Source organism: Armigeres subalbatus, chromosome 3 (assembly GCF_024139115.2).
Source record: "Armigeres subalbatus isolate Guangzhou_Male chromosome 3, GZ_Asu_2, whole genome shotgun sequence".
NCBI classification, from domain to species: domain Eukaryota; kingdom Metazoa; phylum Arthropoda; class Insecta; order Diptera; family Culicidae; genus Armigeres; species Armigeres subalbatus.
Window position 1 is genome coordinate 227,133,982 of NC_085141.1, and position 21,936 is coordinate 227,155,917.

The 21,936-nt window shown below is 44.3% G+C and overlaps 1 protein-coding gene across 1 annotated transcript; it reads left to right on the top strand.

Annotated features, from left to right (window-relative positions):
* The first annotated feature begins 319 nt into the window (after positions 1 to 319).
* On the top strand, positions 320 to 15,117 carry LOC134220522 (prestalk protein-like). The gene is made up of 9 exons (XM_062699600.1): positions 320 to 470; positions 536 to 688; positions 12,555 to 12,698; positions 12,765 to 13,070; positions 13,126 to 13,278; positions 13,336 to 13,500; positions 13,553 to 13,714; positions 13,771 to 13,935; positions 13,991 to 15,117. The coding sequence occupies exons 1-9, from the start codon at positions 378 to 380 to the stop codon at positions 15,074 to 15,076; spliced, it is 2,427 nt and encodes an 808-aa protein (XP_062555584.1). The 5' UTR covers positions 320 to 377; the 3' UTR covers positions 15,077 to 15,117.
* Positions 15,118 to 21,936: the final 6,819 nt, after the last annotated feature.

Genomic DNA, 21,936 nt, shown 5'->3' on the forward strand with positions numbered 1-21,936 from the left:
CGATTAACTGATTTTAAGACACATAGATTTATGAAGAATGTTACAATATAAGCTGCACTACCTACGCAAGCCTATCACTGATTAAAATGGAACTAAGTCGCCGCTTCCTGTTTCAGATAAGGTCATGCTTAATTAAACACGGTTAACAAGAATCGAGATACAAACTAATTTTACGGTTTAATAATCACGTTCTTATTATTCGTTGAAAAATTATATAAAACTGTGAAGAATTGCAATACTTGTTCGATTTATTGTTTCAAGTAAACATATGGATTGATATGACTAACTCTACTATCGCAAACAGGGGATTCCCGACAAGATGCAGCATTGCGCTACCATGGCGGTATGCTTTACTGACTTCCTTACTCGTGATCGCAATGGCTTCGTGGCGGGATGTTCAGATTTTTGTTTTAATTAGTGTACTGCTACCGGTCGGAGTATTTCCACAACTTTCAACCTATTCTAATAAGGTAAGAAGTGTAGATTATTATTAATCTTAGGTGCCAAATGCTTCACTAGTGATATTGATTTCTAGACATGTAATCTCTCCGATGGAAGGGATGGTTTGTGCGTCTATGCATATCTTTGTCAGGATAATGTCATCAACGTCGATGGAACCGGAATAGTTGATCTACGCTTTTCCGATGATTGTGATGATTACATTCTTAAATGCTGCTCACCAGAAACGGTAAGAATAACATATAGGAGACCTGTTCCCATTTCTATCTTACTGACCATATATTGATCTCAACGCGAAAGAAAAAAAATGTATCACTTTTGAAAACAATCACAAAACTAAGAATCTAATCAAAACTATTTTCTTTGCTTTGTGGTGGGGCATAGGAGCTATGCAATGAAGTCCAGGAGCAGTGATCGTACAAATTATCGGAATAAAATCTAAAATAAGCTATAAAATATAATATTTTTGAAAAAAAAAAGCCACAAAGAAAACTTTACAAGTTTTGGATTACTTTTGAAAAAATTGGTGCGTTCATCTGTTTCTTTAACATTGATTCTACAATTTCCGAACTTAAATTCAACAATTGGGCTGTGTTATGCAATTTAAAATTTTAAAACTACACTAAACTGATGCTCATAATACACTTCGTTAAACTGAAAGCCAATGTACAAATGGCTTCATTTATTTATTTGTTTGTTTATTAGGAAACGGGAAAAAGCCCGTTTGAAATGAAATCTTTTAGTTCTCGCAGTTGGAATTCATTTCGATTTAAAATAGCAGCCAATTCAATTTTAATTTGAGTTTATTTGCAAGTTTCAAATATGTGCATGAAAATGCAATAAACCATTTTACACGTGTACGATCCTGGAGCGGTCGTGCAGGCTCGTGACGCTTCTTTTGTGGCAGAAGCGACAGAATAGAAAGTGGAGTCAGTTCATGGTGATCAGGAAGCAGATGAGCGAGTTATCCGGTCGAAGCCGATAAGCGACCGCATCTGCGTGTTGAGTATGAAGGGCATATTTTTCAACTACAGTCTGATTAGATCAGCATCTATATGTACATTAATGAACGATCAGCCTGATGATACGAAGAATACGTTGGATGGGAGGCCCGTAATGCAGCGTACACACCAGTCAAGCAGTTTGACGAACATTGACGCCGCCTCCAAGAAAACACTTCGGTTGCTGCTTTGTTTGAACGTGTGTGAAGTTGTTCGAACAACCATTTGACAGTTGGCGGCTCGGTTGAAAAAAATTAAAACTGTTTGATTTTGGTTTGAGTAGTCGGGGGCGGAGTCAAGGTTCGCCGAACATGTTTGAGCATTTGTAGTGAAGTTGCACAAATCCCCATATATTTTTTGATGGTTGGTGCTCAAGTTGGTCATTTGTGTGTGATATTGTTGGTCGAACAAATTGATTGTTCGTGCCGCTGTTGGTAAAACTTGATGGATGTTTAAATAAACGAAAGGTGGAGTCAATGTTGGTCAAACTGCTTGACCGTGTGTACGTTCCATAATGGACAGTTTGACTAACATTGACTACAATATCACACACGAACGACCGAAGCACCAACTCGAGCACCAACCATCAAAAAATATATGGGGGTTTGTGCAACTTCACTACAAATGCTCAAACATGTTCGGCGAACCTTGACTCCACCCCCGACAACTCAAACCAAAATCAAACCGTTTTAGTTTTTTACAACCGAGCCGTAAACTGTCAAATGGTTGTTCGAACAACTTCACACACGTTCAAACAAAGCAGCAACCGAAGCGATTTCTTGGGGGCGGAGTCAATGTTCGTCAAACTGCTTGACTGGTGTGTACGTTGCATAAGGCCTAGGGAGTGTTTCCAACACACGATGTAATGATTGTCATCGGAGACGCAAACGCGCAGATCGGGAGCTGCTTTCGTCTTATAATTATTGGTACGGAAAGTCTTTATTATGCTACCAATGGTAATGATATGCGTCTTGTGACTATTGCTGGTACAAGGTGGATGGCAATCAGCAATACCGATGTCGCACATATGGATCTCTGCATACACACTTGGCAACACCCGAGTGGGGCATTATGGTCATTTTCTTAAAACAATGATTTTTCATAACCATCCGGGGCCCTAGACAACTGCGCAGGATCTGGGCCCGATTAGTTGCTTAGTTGCAGCATCGTATCTTCTTTGACAAACTCTTTCGGCATTTGTCAGACTATTTTATTTATTTTGTGACTAAGGCCGGAGTGGATTGCTTACATTATCCTCTCTTGAAAATCTTCGAATCGAGTCGTATTATCTGATATGTCGTTCGTAATGATTGCTTTTGGGCGGCTTATTGGGCTTGTGCAAACCTCCTGCCTGGGCGGAGGGCTGTCATGTCAGGACTGTTAAGCGGTCCACCTAACACCAGGACTTGACCATGTGCGCTTTGAGCGGCACAGAGTCGCTCTGGAGCGGTCTGCTTGAGCAGCCATGCTGCTTTTTATAGAAGTTTAATAGAGCCGTTGTCAAAGCTCACCACATTCTAGGCAAGCGCCATAACTCGCAGTTGTACTGGGACGTGATTGACAATAAAATGGAAGCGTAAGGAGAAAGAATGCTGAAATTTACGTCTTTTCATACTAATCTACATATAAATTTCAAACGCGATGCGGAAATCAGGAGCGCAAGCAATCGATTCAATCTTCTGCACAGTTAATTACGGTGTAAACAGATTCAGAAAAGTTTGCGATTTCCTATAGATCTGCGCTCACTTTGTTCCTCACAGATATACCACGTCGACGATCGACGAACAGCATTTCGTCAGACGTCCAGCGCTTGGCAGTATCGTTGAATAGTGTCACCAGAAGCTGGACAGAAATTAGCTGTGACAGATAATATCTGAGCATGGTTTTTTGACGAAACTGGTTAGGATGATATGCAGCGCTTGATGACCCGAAATCAAGCATTCAGTGCACAGTTTTCAATATATGATTAAATCAAGTATGCGCAAGTATGCTCAAACTAGAATATTGAATTGTTCGTGCTAATATCATAGATACAAATATCTGATATGTTTCTAATATGTTTAATTAAAAAAATATTCTGTGAGATGCTCCATTTTTTGGGTAATTCCAGAAGTAGTGGTGCTCATTTACCAGGAGCTACCAAAACACCAAAGTGGGAGTAAACGCAGCTTTAGAATGCTCTGATACATGCTTGCGTAGAATCCACTGACATTCAAATATATGCGTAATATCCAAATGCTTGTTAGGGAATGTATTCAGCCACTCTAAAAATCATCCTGTCGTAACCAAGTCCCAATACATTGGGATCCAGGACATAGTAACCAAAAAGCTGATATACTGGTAAGATTATCAAGCCTGCTCACAGGACTAGAATCCTTTTTCAGCTTATACTTATTTATTTTCTCTTCAAATTTTAGCCAATTTTAATTTTTTTAAATTTTTTATCGAGGAACTCTTCTATGTGACGGCTTTCAAATGTTTATTGGCGTCAACTGTCTACGATTTTGAAGGTGGAGGCGCATTTTATTTATTTAGTTATTTTATACAGTCTTCAACACATTTTCATCGTACATGAGCACGAGTGTTATGATCGTACAATTCGTAGTTGCTACTCCATGATTGACTGGAACTTGCAAAATTGCACAGAGAACCATGTGAATGGAGCATTTGATTTGCTAGAGTTATGTCCATTTAGAATCCGGAATCATTTATTGTATTGCAGCGGCACGGAAAGTGACCGCTGCAAGAATTCTTTTACAGCGGTTTGTCTACCTAGGTGCCCACTTGATGTGGTATAAATTTCACGAAGTTTCGTGCAGCGTGTCAAAAATTATTCCAAATGGAAGCCGAAAGGAGAGAAAAAAGTCTGCACACCCTAGTTGATAATCCTGCTCATCGACGACGGAACCTACGTCAAAATGGATTTCGGACAGCTTACTAGCCAGAAATTCTACATTGTGACGGCACGAGGAGTAGTTCCTGCGAAGTTTTTGTTTTTTGGACAAACTTGCAAAAAAACGGATGATTATGGCAAGGGATATGCAGCTGTGGGGCAAAGACCTAAGTGTTTGTGACGAATAAGACGATGGACTCGAAGCTGTACGAGGAGGAATGTCTCAAAAAACCGTGGTCGACCTTCCATAAAGCCCATAAAGGTTCCGTGAAGTTTTGGCCAGATTTGGCGAGTTGCCACTACAGCCGGGAAGTCATCCAGTGGTACCGGGATAATAAAGAAGATTTCATCGATAAAAACATAAATCCACGCAACTGCCCACAGCTCCGGCCCATCGAGACATTTTGGGCAATAATGAAGCGGAAGCTTAAGAAAAGTGTAAAAAGTGGAAAAACAGCTCGGAACGTGACTCAGATGACCTAAATGTGGAACAAATGTGCCAAGGAAGTTGACTCCGGAGTTGTGCAACTTCTGATGAGAGGAATAAAGAAGAAGGTGCAAATTTTCACTAGAAACAAGAAGAAATTATTTGTATCAATAGCTTTTCCTTAAAGTACAGTGAATTACTCTTGTTTTGATGTATTAACCTTCTTTGTACGTCAATCCGTTACCGAGATACAGATGATTTTATCATTCCGGATTCTAAATGGACATAGCTTTATCCATTCTCAATGTACACGTTTCAGAAGCTCACGTCCTTACGTTCATAGGAAAGGAAGGATTGTTAGTTCGACTCTCGTTGCTACGTGGTACGTCGTGTTAGTGGTATTACTTACTTACGTTTCCTGTGCACCTTCGGTGGTGCAAAGGGCCGACTTGAAAGATCTCCATCCTGAGCGTTGTCCAGCTATCGCTTTAATCTGTTGCCAGGTTAGATTTCAGTCGACTTCTTTTATTACTTTATTGAGGCTTCGCCGCAATGAGCCTCTGGGTCTGTCTGTGCTGCGATGTCCCGCTGGGTTCCAGCCTAATGCTTGTTTACAGATTTCGTTTCCGCCCTACGTAGAGTGTGGCCTACCCAGCTCCACTTCCGATCCTGAATTTCTGTTGCTATCGGCCTCTGGTGACAACGACGATGGAGCTCGTTGTTTGAGATCCAGTTGTGAGGCCACCAGGCCCGAATTATATACCGCAGGCATCTGTTGATAAACACCTGCAGCCGTTGAGTGTCCTCCACTGATACACACCATGTTTCGCTAGCGTATAACTGCACACAGACTTCACGTTAGAGTTGAAAATTCGTATTTTGGTGTGTTCACTTATCTACCTGTTTTTCCGGATATTTCTTAAACTCGCAAAGGCAGTCCTTGCTTTCTTGATCCGTGCGCCTATGTCGATCATGGTACCGGTATCTTGGTACATTCTCCACTGGTTTGCCGGCTACTGTGAAACTAGAAGGGGTCACCGTGTTTACATCCAACGGTTAGGTTTTGTTGACGTTGATGGTTAAGCCTGCCGAAGAGGAGCGCTCGGCAAGGTCGTTGAGCCTACTCTGCATATCAGAGCACCGTTGAGCGAGGAGTGCAACGTCATCAGCCAATTCGAAGTCGTTTAGGTTCACGGTCAATGGCACCTACCAGAATCTCGTCGATTCTGATGAGGAACAGTAACAGTGATAGAATACATTCTTGCCTCACACCAGTTGAGACCCGGATAGGGTCGGACAAGACCCCATTGTGCAGCACTCTACACGAAAAGACCTCGTACTGTGCCTCGATGAGGCCGATGATTTTCTCAGGAACCCCCAGTTCGCCCAGATTGGTCTCGCTGGTGGCGATGAAGGCATTCTTGATGGCGGTTCATTGTTCTTCCACGCTGCCACCTTCCGGAATATCTGCAGCTCGCGTCTCCAGTTCTTCAACGAAGGACCGTTTCACCGTGGCATTTTCCAGTCGGCGTGTCTTGAACCGTCGTCCATCTATCTCCTCCTGTTGACGAATCCGCGCAATACGCAGGCGTATTTCGCCGATGAGGAGGTGATGATCAAACGCGATATCGGCACTACGTATATTCTGTACATCAAGAAGGCTCCGTTTCCATTTTCGGCTGATGCAGATGTGGTCGATTTGATTTTCTGTAAAGCCGTCATGGGAGACCCACGTGACCTTGTGAACCGGTCGATGAGGGAAGAGCGAAACACTCGGATCCGCGTCCGATACGTAACATGTTTACACGCAAAAAAAAGTGTTCATAAATTCGTGAACTAACGAGTTCACGGTGTATTTTTTCGAAAACAACAGTCACGGATTCGGGAATACAGTCACGTTTTCTGGAATGTTCTGGAAAACGTGACTGGTGTTCCCGAATCCATGAATTAAATCACGGTGTATTTTTGCTGGTTCACGAATTCGAGAACGCTTTTTTTTGCGTGTAATCATGAACTAATTGCTTCACTTTTCGATCGCGTACCCGCCATAGAAGCCTTCGAAGAGCAAATCTGATGAACGTTTTCTGTACGGCTCCACCCCTGTACCCCGAATGCCATTACCCCGAAGGCCACTACCCCAAATGGGACCGTACCACGAAATTCATTACCCCGAGTTCATTCCCAATCTGTAGTTTTCCATCACTATTTTTAACACCCACTGATAACGATGAATCGTAAAATGACAATCTTTGAGAAAAGTTTGTTTAGGAAAAAAAAAGTATATACTACTTAGAGTTACTTAGAGAAACGCAATAAAGGTTCTGTATAACCAACATTTTTGACTTTTCGTCTAATTAACCCTCTCTTTCACAAGACTTTTTTCAAAGGTTTCAAAGGAATCACTTTTGAGAAAAGTGCTAGAGCAGCTAAAATTAGTGGAAAACGAAAAAGAAAAAATTTTCGTTGAAAATCAATAGTAACTTGATTGTTTTCAAAAGTTTCTCTATTTTTACACAAAATTGAATATATATGCGGTCCAATGTTGTGTCAAATACTGCTTACTGCTGTAAATGAAGTGTTAACTTAAATTATCATTCTACGCCATTATTATCTGAAAAAAGTGCTATCCTTCGAAATGGTGTAAGTGAGGAGATAACATCTTCTTTCGATCAACATAAGGTGTACAGTGGAAATAATGACTTCTTTGAATTAACGGTAATGGTTTAAGACGCATTTGCCCGGTATAAGGCAAACATAGGAAATAATGCCTTCTTTAAATGAATGCATTTGCCTGGTATAAGGCAAACAGAGGAGGTAATGTCTTTTTTAAATGAACGCATTTGCCCGGTTTTAGGCGAACAGAGTTGACAATGGTTTCTTCTAATGAACACATTGGTCCGGTAAAAGCGAACATAGGAGTTAACGCCTTCTTTAAATGAACGCGTTGGCCTGGTTTAAGACGAACAGAGTTGATTCATTCATTTATTTCATTTATTTAGTTAACATCTAAACAGATATCACTGAATCAACAATTTGACGCCACAATGCACGGTTCGAGGCTGCATCTCTCCATCCTCGGATACGCCCCACGCTCGCCAAGTCGTTTTGCACCTGGTCTGCCCATCTCGCTCGCTGCACTCCACTCCGTCTCGTACTTGCCGGATCGGAAGCGAACACCATCTTTGCAGGGTTGCTGTCCGGCATTCTTGCAACATGTCCTGCCCATCGTACCCTCCCGGCTTTAGCTACTTTCTGGATACTGGGTTCGCCGTAGAGTTGGGCGAGCTCATGGTTCATTCTTCGCCGCCACACACCGTCTTCTTGCACACCGCCAAAGATGGTCCTCAGCACCCGTCTCTCGAATACTCCGAGTGCTTGTAAGTCCTTCTCGAGCATTGTCCATGTTTTATGTCCGTAGAGGACAACCGGTCTTATTAGCGTCTTGTACATGACACATTTTGTGCGGTGGCGAATCTTTTTCGACCGCAGTTTCTTCTGGAGCCCGTAGTAGGCCCGACTTCCACAGATGATGCGCCTTCGTATTCCACGACTAACGTTGTAGTCAGCCGTTAGCAAGGATCCGAGGTAGACGAATTCCTCGACCACCTCGAAGGTATCCCCGTCTATCGTAACACTGCTTCCCAGGCGGGCCCTGTCGCGCTCGGTTCCGCCCACAAGCATGTATGTACTTTGTCTTTGACGCATTCACCACCAGTCCAACTTTTGGTGCTTCACGTTTAAGGCGGGTGTACAGTTCTGCCACCTTTGCAAATGTTCGGCCGACAATGTCCATGTCATCCGCGAAGCAAATAAATTGACTGGATCTGTTGAAAATCGTACCCCGGCTGTTACACCCGGCTCTCCGCATGACACCTTCTAGCGCAATGTTGATCAACAGGCACGAAAGTCTTAGTCCCCGGCGCGACTCGAACGAACTGGAGAGTTCGCCCGCAATTTTCACACAGTGTTGCACACCATCCACCGTTGCTTTGATCAGTCTTACTTCCCAGCTTCCCAGGAAGCTGTTCTCGTCCATAATTTTCCATAGCTCTACGCGGTCTATACTGTTGTATGCCGCCTTGAAATCAACGAACAGATGGTGCGTTGGGACCTGTTATCCACGGCATTTGTGAAGGATTTGCCGTACAGTAAAGATCTGGTCCGTTGTCGAGCGGCCGTCAACGAAGCCGGCTTGATAACTTCCCACGAACTCGTTCACTAATGGTGACAGACGACGGAAGATGATCTGGGATATCACTTTGTAGGCGGCATTAAGGATGGTGATCGCTCGAAAGTTCTCACACTCCAGTTTGTCGCCTTTCTTGTAGATGGGGCATATAACCCCTTCCTTCCACTCCTCCGGTAGCTGTTCGGTTTCCCAGATTCTGACTATCAATTTGTGCAGGCAAGTGGCCAGCTTTTCCGGGCCCATCTTGATGAGCTCCGATACCATCCTAACCAGCTGCTTTATTGGTCTTTAGCTGTTGAATGGCATCCTTAACTTCCTTCAAGGTGGGGGCTGGTTGGCTTCCATCGTCCGCAGAACTGACGTAGTCATCTCCTCCACTGCCTTGACTTTCACTGCCTATACTCTCAGCGCCATTCAGATGTTCCTCGTAGTGCTGCTTTCACCTTTCGATCACCACACGTTCGTCCGTCAAGATGCTCCCATCCTTATCCCGGCACATTTCGGCTCGTGGCACGAAGCCTTTGCGGGATGCGTTGAGCTTCAGATAGAACTTGCGTGTATCTTGAGATCGGCACAGCTGTTCCATCTCCTCGCACTCCGCTTCTTCCAGGCGGCGTTTTTTCTCCTGAAAAAGGCGGGTCTGCTGTCTCCGCTTCGCTCTAGCTCGTACCGCGGCGGTCGTCGGTACCGAACATTGTTGATGACGGATAGTTTTGGGCGCAGTTTAACCATCACCAGATAGTGGTCACAGTCGATGTTAGCGCCACGATATGTCCTGACGTCGATAATGTCGGAGAAGTGCCGTCCATCAATCAGAACGTGGTCGATTTGTGATTCTGTCTGCAGTGGTGATCTCCAGGTGTACCGATACGGGAGGCTGAGTTGGAAGTAAGTGCTGGGAATGGTCATATTCTTGGAGGAGACGAAATCAATTAGTCGTAGGCCGTTTTCGTTCGTCAGCCGGTGAGTGCTGAACTTTCCAATAGTCGGTCTAAACTCCTCCTCTTGGCCAACCTGAGCGTTCAAATCTCCTATGATGATTTTGACGTCGTGGCTTGGGCAGCTGTCGTACTCACGTTCCAGCTGCGCGTAGAATGCGTCCTTATCATCATCAGTTCTTCCGGAGTGTGGGCTATGGACGTTGATTATGCTGAAGTTGAAGAACCGGCCTTTGATCCTCAACCTGCACATTCTTTCATTGATCGGCCACCACCCGATCACGCGCCTTTGCATATCGCCCATCACTATGATAGCTGTTCCCAGCTCGTGTGTGTTGCCGCAGCTCTGGTAGATGGTGTGGTTACCTCTAAACGTTCGCACCATTGATTCCTTCCAACAAACCTCCTGCAGCGCTACGATGCCGAATCCACGGTCCTTGAGCACATCGACGAGTATGCGTGTGCTCCCGATGAAATTGAGAGATTTGCAGTTCCTCGAACCGAGTTTCCAATCGCTAGTCCCTTTTCGTCGCAGTGGTCTTCGCCGATGGTTCCGGTCCGTACTCTCTTGTTGATTGTTCGTTGCTTATGATTTTTTAAAGGCTGGCTTGCAGGGCCTGACACCAAACCCCCTAAATTTCCGGAGGACCATGCCTCCTTATGTCCGGTGGACCATGGTGCACAGTTTCACTTAGAGTCCCTCGCTGGCACTCGGACGATGATCAGCCGCCCCTAACATGGAGAACAGACGCTGTTGTGAGCCGATCCTGACATGGAGAACAGACGCTCAATAAGATTTGCACCTCCGAAGAGGAGCAAACCCCCCCATTCACTGTCAGCATACGACCATAGTTCCCACCGGGGTTGGTTACCCGATCTTCCCTAAGGTTGCTCGTATTCCGGCCAGCACCGCGGGGAGGGAGGGATAGGAGTTGCTGGGTAAGAGGCTAAGGACCGCTAGATGGGGTCTATTTTATTCCTTTAGGTACGCGAAGTACCAATGGTACGCTTTACCCAGCATTTGCCGTGCCAGCAGAGTTGATAATTCCTTCTTTTAATGAATACATTTGCGCGGTATAAGGCGAACATAGGAGATAATTTAAATGATCGCGTTTGCGAGTTATAACGAAATTATGCCTGTTCCTTGCTAAGGGAGGAACAAGCATATTCGACGAACTGAAGAGATTTTCTCATTCTAGGGTCTTGTCGCCACGCCATGCGCTCTTTGTCACAGTAAGGTTTATTTACAGCACAGCAATCCATTAGTGATGACATGACTCGAAAGATTTTGAGTCATCAGCATACATGACGACTTCAATTCGTTGCATAGATCGTTGACAAAGAATACAAAAAGTACCGGCCCGAGATGTCTTTCTTGAGGAACGCCTGAAGAAATGTTCCGAAAATTACGGACGCGCTACGACTGTGGAGTTACGGTACAATCCAATTAGTAAGCCAATCAGGGAAACCTATTCGCTTGAATTTTTCTACAGCTATCTGATGTGGAAGTCTATTGAAAACCTTTACAAAGCCATGCTGGTCAACACCGAGTATGTGTTGGAAATTCAGTACCATGCTCTCTAAAACTTTCGGAAGATAATAAGACGGAGATCCCTAAATAATTTCAAAAATCATAAACGTTTCCAAATTTATGATTTCATTTATTTAGCTTACATGACAGATAACACTGAATCAACAATTTGACGCCACAATGCACGGTTCGAGGCCACATGTATCGCTCTCGCACGCCAAGTCGTTCTGCACCTGGTCAGAACATTTCGCTCGCTGCGCTCTACGCCTTCTTGTACCTGCCGTGTCGGATGGGAACGCCATCTTTGCAGGATTGATGTCCAGCATTCTTGCAACATGCCCTGCCCATCGTACCCTTCCAGCTTTAACAACCTTCTGGATACTGGGTTCACCGTAGAGTTGGGTGAGCTCGTGGTTCATTCTTCGCCGTCACACACCGTCTTCTTGCACATGCCAAAGATGGTCCTAAGCACGTCTTTCGAATATACCAAGTCCTCTCCGAGCATGGGTCCAAGTCTCATGTCCGTACTAGGTTCAACTTCCACAAATGATGCGTCTTAGTATTTCACATCTAACATTACTGTCAGCTGTTAGCAAGGATCAAAGGTAGACTAATTCCTCAACCACATCGAAGGTATCCCGTCTATCGTAACACTGTTAGAAGTTTCCTGCATAGGTCACGTAATCCAAAAATATTTAACGGAATATTAAGATAGAGTTCCCGCAGACCGTTCAATTATCTTTCAGTTAAAAGCGGTGAGTTATTACTTAACACGCTTGTACAGAATGGCGTGACAAGGTTTGCCGATTCGTTCAGTGTTGTCAACGAAACTTCGAGATAGTCTACTGTTTGAGGAATCCCATGATAATAAGACCAAACCTGCAATCGCTCTCAAGCCGGGAAATATATGATGTATTAAAAGAAATTTAATTGGCATTCTAAGTCACGTACCACCGTCTTTCGGTCAGTAAAAAATATATCCGACAAGGGACAAAGAAAAATACTAAGCGTCCTTTCAATGTGTTTTCCTATTTAAAAGATTTAAATGTCTTATTGTACAAAACTTCTAATTCGTGAATAATTTTAAATTGTTCTTCAACGTCCATTTTTTGACAGCCCTGTGCAGACAGTAAAGGAACATGTGTGGCTGCCAACCGATGTTCTGCCGATCTCAACAACTCCAAGTACAGACTTTTTGAAGAAGCAGACGAATGTGAATGGAGCGGTTACAAATGTTGCCCAAACGAGATTCTCCGTAAGGCAAGTTTGTGCTTTCGTTATTTTACCTTACATATGATATACGTAAATGCTTAAGTTCATTTCCAGGTTGACTCTAAGGCGACAGAATGTGCTGGCGATTCTGTTTGTGTTCCCAGCTCACAGTGTCTGGTACAACCAAATGGTCGGAGTTTGTCGAATGCGCGAACCAAGGTTTGTAGTAGCTTGGAAACATGTTGTCCACGCAGTCAACTCAAAACGAGCTCCTCCAGTCCATGCGAGCAGATTGGTGGTAAATGCGTTCCACAAAATCAGTGCAGTTCTGTCTTTAGCGTAGATATCCGAATTCAATCGTGCGATGATCCCGACCTCGAGTGCTGCATGAGTTCAAATTCAACTACGTCAATCAGAAAAGTAAGTTACATGAACATTTTGTACCGGACAGTTTTATAAAGATATGTTATTTAAGGCCTGTGTACAGAATAGCGGAAAGTGTTCCGCGAGAAAGGATTGCAAAGGCACCGTATACAGGGATCGATTAAATGAATGCGAAGGTTTAGTTTGCTGTGCATCAACAGAATCGCCGCCTACAATTGTAACTCCTCCAGCAACAGTAGACAAGGTAAGAATTTTATAAGTTTTCCATTTTTTTATTTGATTTAAAACGCATTTTGTTCAGGCATGCTTCAATAACAATGGAAAATGCACATTGAAAAGTGAATGTAAAGGAACCGTTTACAGAGATCGACATAACGAATGCAACGGCTTGGTTTGCTGTGCATCTCAAGGAACGACTGATCCCACCACACCTCGCCCAACGCAGAGACCGGTGACTCCAGGAAAGGTAATCAACTCAATGTGTTTTTTGAATCCGAATCCATGCCATTTGTTTTTAGTCTTGCTTTAATAATGGTGGAAAATGTGTCACAAGAAAAGACTGCAAAGGCACCGTATACAAGGATCGATTAAATGAATGCGAAGGGTTAGTTTGCTGTGCATCTTCTACACCAACCGAATCTCCACCTACGGTTGTAACTCCACCAGCAACAGTAGACAAGGTAAGAATTTTTTAAATTTTGCATTTTTTATTTAATCTAAAACGCATTTTGCTTAGGTATGCTTCAATAACAATGGAAAATGCACATTGAGAAGTGAGTGCAAAGGAACCGTTTACAGAGATCGAAATAATGAGTGCAACGGCTTGGTTTGCTGTGCATCTCAAGGAACGACTGATCCCACCACGCCTCGCCCAACGCAGAGACCGGTGACTCCAGGAAAGGTAATCAACTCAATGTGTTTTTTTTTTAATCCGAATCCATGCCATTTGTTTTTAGTCTTGCTTTAATAATGGTGGAAAATGTGTAACAAGAAAAGATTGTAAAGGAACTGTATACAGAGATCGGAACAACGATTGCGAAGGACTTGTATGTTGTGCTGTTGAACCTGCTCGCACGTGTAGTTCTTTGAAAGGGACGTGCATAGCAGAACAGAATTGCCGGCGTAAGAGTCCTACCAGGGTAGAAGACTGTTCAGCAAACACGGTGTGCTGTCTAGAAGTTGAAACAGTTGAGGTGAAAGATTGTGGATATCGTAACGAGAATGGCATAAAGTTTGATACAATCAATCGTAATGACGGCGAATCACAATATGGTGAGTTCCCATGGATGGTCGCTATTTTGACCAACGAGGGCAATGAGCGTAAATACTATTGTGGTGGATCGCTCATTCACCCAGCTGTAGTTCTTACAAGTGCAGGATGCGTAAAGACGTACCGTCGAACAGTTAACGACCTGACTGTTAGGGCTGGGGAGTGGGATATGAGTTCAGTTGGGGAACCCACTCCATATCAAGAACGGCAGGTGGCAAAAATCGTGAGCCATTCTAATTTCCATCCCAATACATTGGCAAACAACGTAGCTCTGGTGTTCCTAGATGATGCATTTGACCTTAGTCCAACAGTTAATACTGTTTGTCTGCCACCGCAAAACTTTGAATTTGACAATGGAGCAGTAACCGCATCTGGCTGGGGAACCACACCCCAAAATCGTACCAATCATCAACACATTCTCAAAAGTATTGATCTTCCTCTCATGCCGAAGTCAGATTGCGAACGTACCCTACAGAAAGCTACTTCCAACAGAAGCTTTAAGCTGCACTCTAGTTTCCTGTGTGCTGGTGGCGTGGCTGGCGTTGATACGTGCTCGGGTGATGCAGGATCTCCAGTAATTTTACATATACCAAACGATGCTGAATTCCGGTACTACGCAGTGGGGATGGTTTCTTGGGGCGTTGGGTGTGGAAGACGCGGTACACCAGCAGTTTATACAGATATAGGCGTATTCAGGGACTGGATAGACGATGAAATGGAACAGGAAGGATTTGATATAAATTATTATCGGTACCAATTGTATGAAAACTAACGTTAAATATCACAATGATAATAAATTATCTACAATGAAATATAGTTAGACTGTTTATGAATACGATATCACTTACACCACAACACATGAGAAGAGATTTGAAACGAGGTGAAAAAGCAGCATCATTTGCTACTATAGGGATATGCTGGCACAAACGGTGAACTGCAGATATTAGCATTAATAATAAAAGTATTAAAATCTCTTTCAAACAGTCTTTTCCATTCAACTCGGTCCTTGGTTGCACGTCGCCAATAACGCAGTCTGCGGAGGATCCTCAAATCGTCTTCCACCTGATCGATCTACCTTGCTCACTGCGCCTCACCTTCTTGTGTCCGTCGGGTCGTTGTCAAGAACTATTTTCACCGGATTATTATCCGACACCCTGGTTACGCTGCGCTCCACGCCGTCTCGTACCTGCCGGATCGGAAGCGAACACCATCTTTGCAGGGTTGCTGTCCAGCATTATTGCAACATGTCCTGCCCATCGTACCCTTCCGGCTTTAGCTACCTTCTGGATACTTGGTTTGCCGTAGAGCTGAGCGAGCTCATGGTTCATTCCTCGCTGCCACACACCGTCTTCTTGCACACCACCAAAGATGGTCCTAAGCACCCGTCTCTCGAATACTCCGAGTGCTTGCAAGTCCTCCTCGAGCATTGTCCATGTTTCATGTCCGTAGAGGACAACCGGTCTTATAAGCGTCTTGTACATGACACATTTGGTGCGGTGGCGAATCTTTTTCGACCGCAGTTTCTTCTGGAGCCCGTAGTAGGCCCGACTTCCACAGATGATGCGCCTTCGTATTTCACGACTGACATTGTTATCAGCCGTTAGCAAGGATCCGAGGTAGACGAATTCCTCGACCTCCTCGAAGGTATTCACGTCTATCGTAACACTGCTCTCCGCATGACACCTTCATTCAAAAAAGTTATTATAGACTTCTAGTTATGCGTGTAGAACTTAAGTCATGTGCTTCAGGAAATTCCTGAATGGAACATGCATGCAAGTCATATCCAATGATCACTAAGAGCATGTTGCATTTCTAAATGGAGCATGTAGATCTTTCGTTATGTTTATTGATCTTAAGGCCTAAACTCAAATTCATGGAATTTTTGAAAGACCCGAAATCGTTTACTTTACCCCAAGAAAGGTACGATACACTGAAAACTACCTTGCTTTTCAAGAGTTACAGTTTTATGAAAAAAAAACATTTTTCCAAACGAATTCTAAAATAACTTTCTATTACATAAGGCTCTGGGATTAGTTTCCTTCTCAGCATCCATGTATATGTGACATTGTGACATTCATAAAGTGGGATCCAATTCTCACACACTCACTCTTGTGTTCTGAGCACCTTTAGGGGAACATAGGGCCAACGTAAAACATCTACATCATTGACTTGGGCCCAAGTCTGATTCCTATCGACTTCGCTTATTTGCCTGTTAAGATTTCGTCGCCAGGATATCCTACGTCTGCCTTTGCTACGATGTACTGCTGGATTCCTGTCCAACGCTTGCTTGCCGATTTCGTCTCTACTCATACGTGGCCGGCCTACGTCCATTCTCACTTATGAGTTACTGTTAATATCGGATTTTGGTGGACGTTGACATTGGCTGATGGTTACTTGCAAGTCTATGTAATCTCTGCTAATACGCACCAAGTCTCACTGACGTATGGCATCACAGATTTCACGTTAGAGGTTTCGTGCATTGCCTGAACCGATTGGATCTCCATGTTCTATGTTGATCTTGGTCCGCCGCCCGATGTTGGCTGGCTTTGGTTTTCGACCTTCTCCACTGTTGTAGGAAGTTGTTCACATCCAAAGATTTGGTCTTGTTGACGTTGATGAGTGGGAGCGTTCGACTAGGTCGTTCAGTTTACTCTACATGGTAGAGCGCTGTTGCGTTGGTAGAGCAGTATCATCATATTGGTCGAGATCATTCGATTACTCTATGGTGGTGGGCAGCTTGAGCGATCCATGATTTCGTCGATTACGATGGGCAACAGAAACAGAGATATAATACATCTATCATCCTTGCCTCACTCTAGCGATTCCATTTTGCAGGACTCTGGATTTTGTCTAGACAGTTTTTCGTGATTCAGACGATCGAAGGCTTTTCCGTGGTCAATCAGTACCAAATAGAGGGACTCTTTAAATTTATTAACCTGATCCAGGATGATGCAAGGCGCGACAGAATGGTTGGAATCCTGCCTGCTGCCGTCGGAGAATTGTCAACCTTTCCGTATATCCAAATTAGGATAAGTTGTCAAAACTTGAAGAAGTTGTTCTAAGTGGTCGAGCCAACGTTTCAGTTGATTAGTTGGATCGGTAAGTGACTGACATGTCGCGTATTTCTTTGGCATCCATGGATTTATCCTTGTTCCAATCATGCGTCGTAAAATATCTTAGAGGAGGCGATTATCGCCGGTTGTTGCGGCTTTCCTTCCATCGTCGATCTGCGGCCGCTTCTCCCTTCTGCAGCCAGCAGAGTTTGAATTACTTTAGTTGACGACTAGTATTTATCTCCTCTGGAAATGGATCAGCTGAAAATGGAGACGGTGTCCGTAAACAAAAGTAGCGCTGACATCCCATTTGAGTATCATCTTTTAATTGGCGAGATCCGACAACGCATTGCTCAGCGTTGCAGATGTTACCCGACGGAAGATTGTGGATCGTAGAGAAGCAAAGATTGAGGAACGAGTAGAATCAGAGGAGTAAAGTACGAGCTACCTTCGCTAGTCTTCGAAATATTCGGAGACCCAACCGGAGGGATCCACGCACCAAAATTCGAATTTACTATTCTATCGTGAAACGTCTTGTGTATAGGCAAATATGACGCAGATGATATCTGAAATTTATAACTTTGACGGCCTTACAGCTGGATATCGTGTGCCGAGCAATATAAAAGCCATCCAATACCGAAAACGTGTTGCTGAAAACATGGATGGAAATGCGACCACATATTTTTTTTCGCCTCCTCAATATTTTTGGAAATTTGACATAAAATAAATTTAATATTTGTATCGGCCTAAGAGCCGTAAAAAAAGAATTGAGTAAGGGCCGATGTAGGCTTGTCCGGATAAAAGGACCGCATAGATGGTCGTATTCTAAATTCTTAAATCCATACGAGCAGAATGGTTTATAATCCATATAACAAAAAAAGTTAAAATTGCCGCATTTACTTCGCGCCGAACATTGTATCGTTGGGTGGATATTTTGAAATATTTTTTTTGAATTTTGCTTGAAATTTCAGACTTTATTTTAAGTTAAATCAATTGTAAATATGTATATTATCAAATTAGTTTTTATCATTTTTTAGTATTTTTAATTAATAAATGGCTTTGACGTTTGCCTCCCTTTAAGTACAGACCCCATTCGATTTTGGCAACATCTGATTTTGGCAACACTCGGTTTTGGCAACAATCGATTTTGGCATTTTTTTATTTATTTAGTTTACATCTTAACAGATAATACTGAATCAACAATTTGACGCCACGATACACGGTTCGAGGCCGCATCTCTCCATCCTCGAATACGCCCTACGCTCGCCAAGTCGTTTTGCACCTGGTCTGCCCATCTCGCTCGCTGCGCTCCACGCTGTCTCGTACCCGACGGATCGGAAGCGAACACCATCTTTGCAGGGTTGCTGTCCGGCATTCTTGCTACATGTCCTGCCCATCGTACCCATCCGGCTTTAGCTACCTTCTGGATACTGGGTTCGCCGTAGAGTTGAGCGAGCTCATGGTTCATTTTTCGCCGCCACACAATATCTTCTTGCACACCGCCAAAGATGGTCCTAAGCACCCGCCTCTCGAATACTCCGAGTGCTTGCAAGTCCTCCTCGAGCATTGTCCATGTTTCATGTCCGTAGAGAACAACCGGTCTTATTAACGTCTTGTACATAACACATTTGGTGCGGTGGCGAATCTTTTTCGACCGCAGTTTCTTCTGGAGCCCGTAGTAGGCCCGACTTCCACAGATGATGCGCCTTCGTATTTCACGACTAACGTTGTTGTTTTAGGCGGGTGTACAGTTCTGCCACCTTTGCAAATGTTCGGCCGACAATTTCCATGTCATCCGCGAAGCAAATAAATTGACTGGATCTGTTGAAAATCGTACCCCGGCTATTACACCCGGCTCTCCGCATGACACCTTCTAGCGCAATGTTGAACAACAGGCACGAAAGTCTATCACCTTGTCTTAGTCCCCGGCGCGATTCGAACGAACTGGAGTGTTCACCCGCAATCTTCACACAGTGTTGCACACCATCCACCGTTGCTTTGATCAGTCTTACTTCCCAGCTTCCCAGGAAGCTGTTCTCGTCCATAATTTTCCATACCTCCACGCGGTCTATACTGTCGTATGCCGCCTTGAAATCAACGAACAGATGGTGCGTTGGGACCTGGTATTCACGGCATTTTTTAAGGATTTGCCGTACAGTAAAGATCTGGTCCGTTGTCGAGCGGCCGTCAACGAAGCCGGCTTGATAACTTCCCACAAACTCATTCACTAATGGTGACAGGCGACGGAAGATGATCTGGGATATCACTTTGTAGGCGGCATTGAGGATGGTGATCGCTCGAAAAATCTAACACTTCAGCTTGTCGCCTTTCTTGTAGATGGGGCATATAACCCCTTCCTTCCACTCCTCCAGTAGCTGTTCAGTTTCCCTGATTCTGACTATCAGTTTGTGCAGGCAAGTGGCCAGCTTTTCCAGGGCTCTCAAGGTGGGGGCTAGTTGGCTTCCATTGTCCGCTGAACTGACGTAGTCATCTCCTCCGCTGCCTTGACTTTCACTGCCTGTACTCTCAGCACCATTACTTGCGTGTTTCTTGAGAACGGCCCAGCTGTTCCATCTCCTGGCACTCCGCTTCTTCCAGGCGGCGTTTCTTCTCCTGAAAAAGGCGGGTCTGCTGTCTCCGCTTCCGTCTCTAACGTTTCACGTTCTGCCGGTACCTTTCTGCAGCGCGACCGCCCGCGTTGCGTCCTTCTCCTCCAGAATCTGTCTGCACTCTTCGTCGAACCAATCGTTCCGTCGACGTCAATCCATATACCCGACGTTGTTCTCCGCTGCGTCTTTAATGGCTGCTTTGACTGTATTCCAGCAGTCCTCAAAAGGGGCCCCATCGTGCTCACCCTCTTCCGGCAACGCTGTCTCGAGATGCTGCGCGTATGCAGTGGCGACATCAGGTTGCTTCAGTCGCTCTAGGTCGTACCGCGGCGGTCGTCGGTACCGAACAATGTTGATGACGGATAGTTTTGGGCGCAGTTTAACCATCATCAGATAGTGGTCAGAGTCGATGTTAGCGCCACGATATGTCCTGACGTCGATAATGTCGGACAAGTGCCGTCCATCAATCAGAACGTGGTCGATTTGTGATTCTGTCTGCAGTGGTGATCTCCAGGTGTACCGATACGGGAGGCTGTGTTGAAAGTAGGTGCTGCGAATGGCCATATTCTTGGAGGCGGCGAAATCAATTAGTCGTAGGCCGTTTTCGTTCGTCAGCCGTTGAGCACTGAACTTCCCAATAGTCGGTTTAAATTCCTCCTCTTGGCCAACCTGAGCGTTCAAATCTCCTATGATGATTTTGACGTCGTGGCTTGGGCAGCTGTCGTACTCACGTTCCAGCTGCGCGTAGAATGCGTCCTTATCATCATCAGTGCTTCCGGAGTGTGGGCTATATACGTTGATTATGCAGAAGTTGAAGAACCGGCCTTTGATCCTCAACCTGCACATTCTTTCATTGGTCGGCCACCACCCGATTACGCGCCTTTGCATATCGTCCATCACTATGAAAGCTGTTCCCAGCTCGTGTGTGTTGCCGCAGCTCTGATAGATGGTATGATTACCTCTAAGTTTTTTTTCCATCACGAGTGGTTGACGAAGGCGGTTGTGTGTCGTTGCGCTCCGCAAGTATTTAATTTAATTTTTTTTCTCGTCGTGTAACATTTAAACTTGACGTGATAAATATTTTTTATTTTACATACCCGCGCATTCTCCTCGCGTTCAACTTTACCCCGCAGTGCTTATCTTTTAAATATTTTGACCTGACCCGCGCGCATTTCGCGTTTAATTGTGCCATGAAGTGTGGAATAAGAAATTGTGCGCAAAGTGACAATCACTTTTTATGGCGCTGTTATGGATCCTGCAAACGCACCTTTCATGCAGCGTGCATAGGCGTCCAAAGGAATCACGAAGAAGTGCTACGCACTTTTATGCTGCCTCTCTGTAATGATTGCCAAGAAAAGTTCGCGCAAGAACTCAATCTTAATAAATTATCAATGTCTCTGAAAAACATTTCTGAGAACATTGAACACACATTAGTGGCAAATCATAAGGTGCTCACAAATTTTGAGACCTTAAACAACACACACGATGAGGCGATTGCTCACGTCGAAACCATGCTTACCAACATTGAGCGGGGCGTCATCAATGTCACCAACAAAAATAGAGCATACGCTACAGAAATTAAAAACAAGCTATTAGCATTTTTGGACACACCTCCTCCGGACGACCTCATAGTAGAAAAGGCGGTTAAATCAGCTACAGCAGCAGCAGTGGAGGCGATGGAAACAACAACAATTTCAATGGGCCTTATTCCACAACTAATAAATGACCTCAGAAGCGACCTGGTGCCATCGTCTCTAGTCCTCACTGAATCAAAAAAAAAATGGATGAATTATTGGATGAAGTGAAACATGTTTCTGCTGCTGTTTCCAACTTAAGTAACAGTGCAGAAATAAATTCACCTCCTTTACACAACACTTTGGCAGACGAGCTATATGACCATTCGACTACTGAGCTGTCTCCACAACAACAAGAACTGCATCAATACCAAAAACATTAACAACAAGAACAGC

Excerpts from the sequence above, each read along its gene's own strand:
- LOC134220522 (XM_062699600.1), top strand. The coding sequence starts at position 378 with ATGGCTTCGTGGCGGGATGTTCAGATTTTTGTTTTAATTAGTGTACTG. Across the intron at positions 13,501-13,552 it reads GACCGGTGACTCCAGGAAAG|TCTTGCTTTAATAATGGTGG; the intron begins GTAATCAACTCA and ends ATTTGTTTTTAG. Across the intron at positions 13,936-13,990 it reads GACCGGTGACTCCAGGAAAG|TCTTGCTTTAATAATGGTGG; the intron begins GTAATCAACTCA and ends ATTTGTTTTTAG.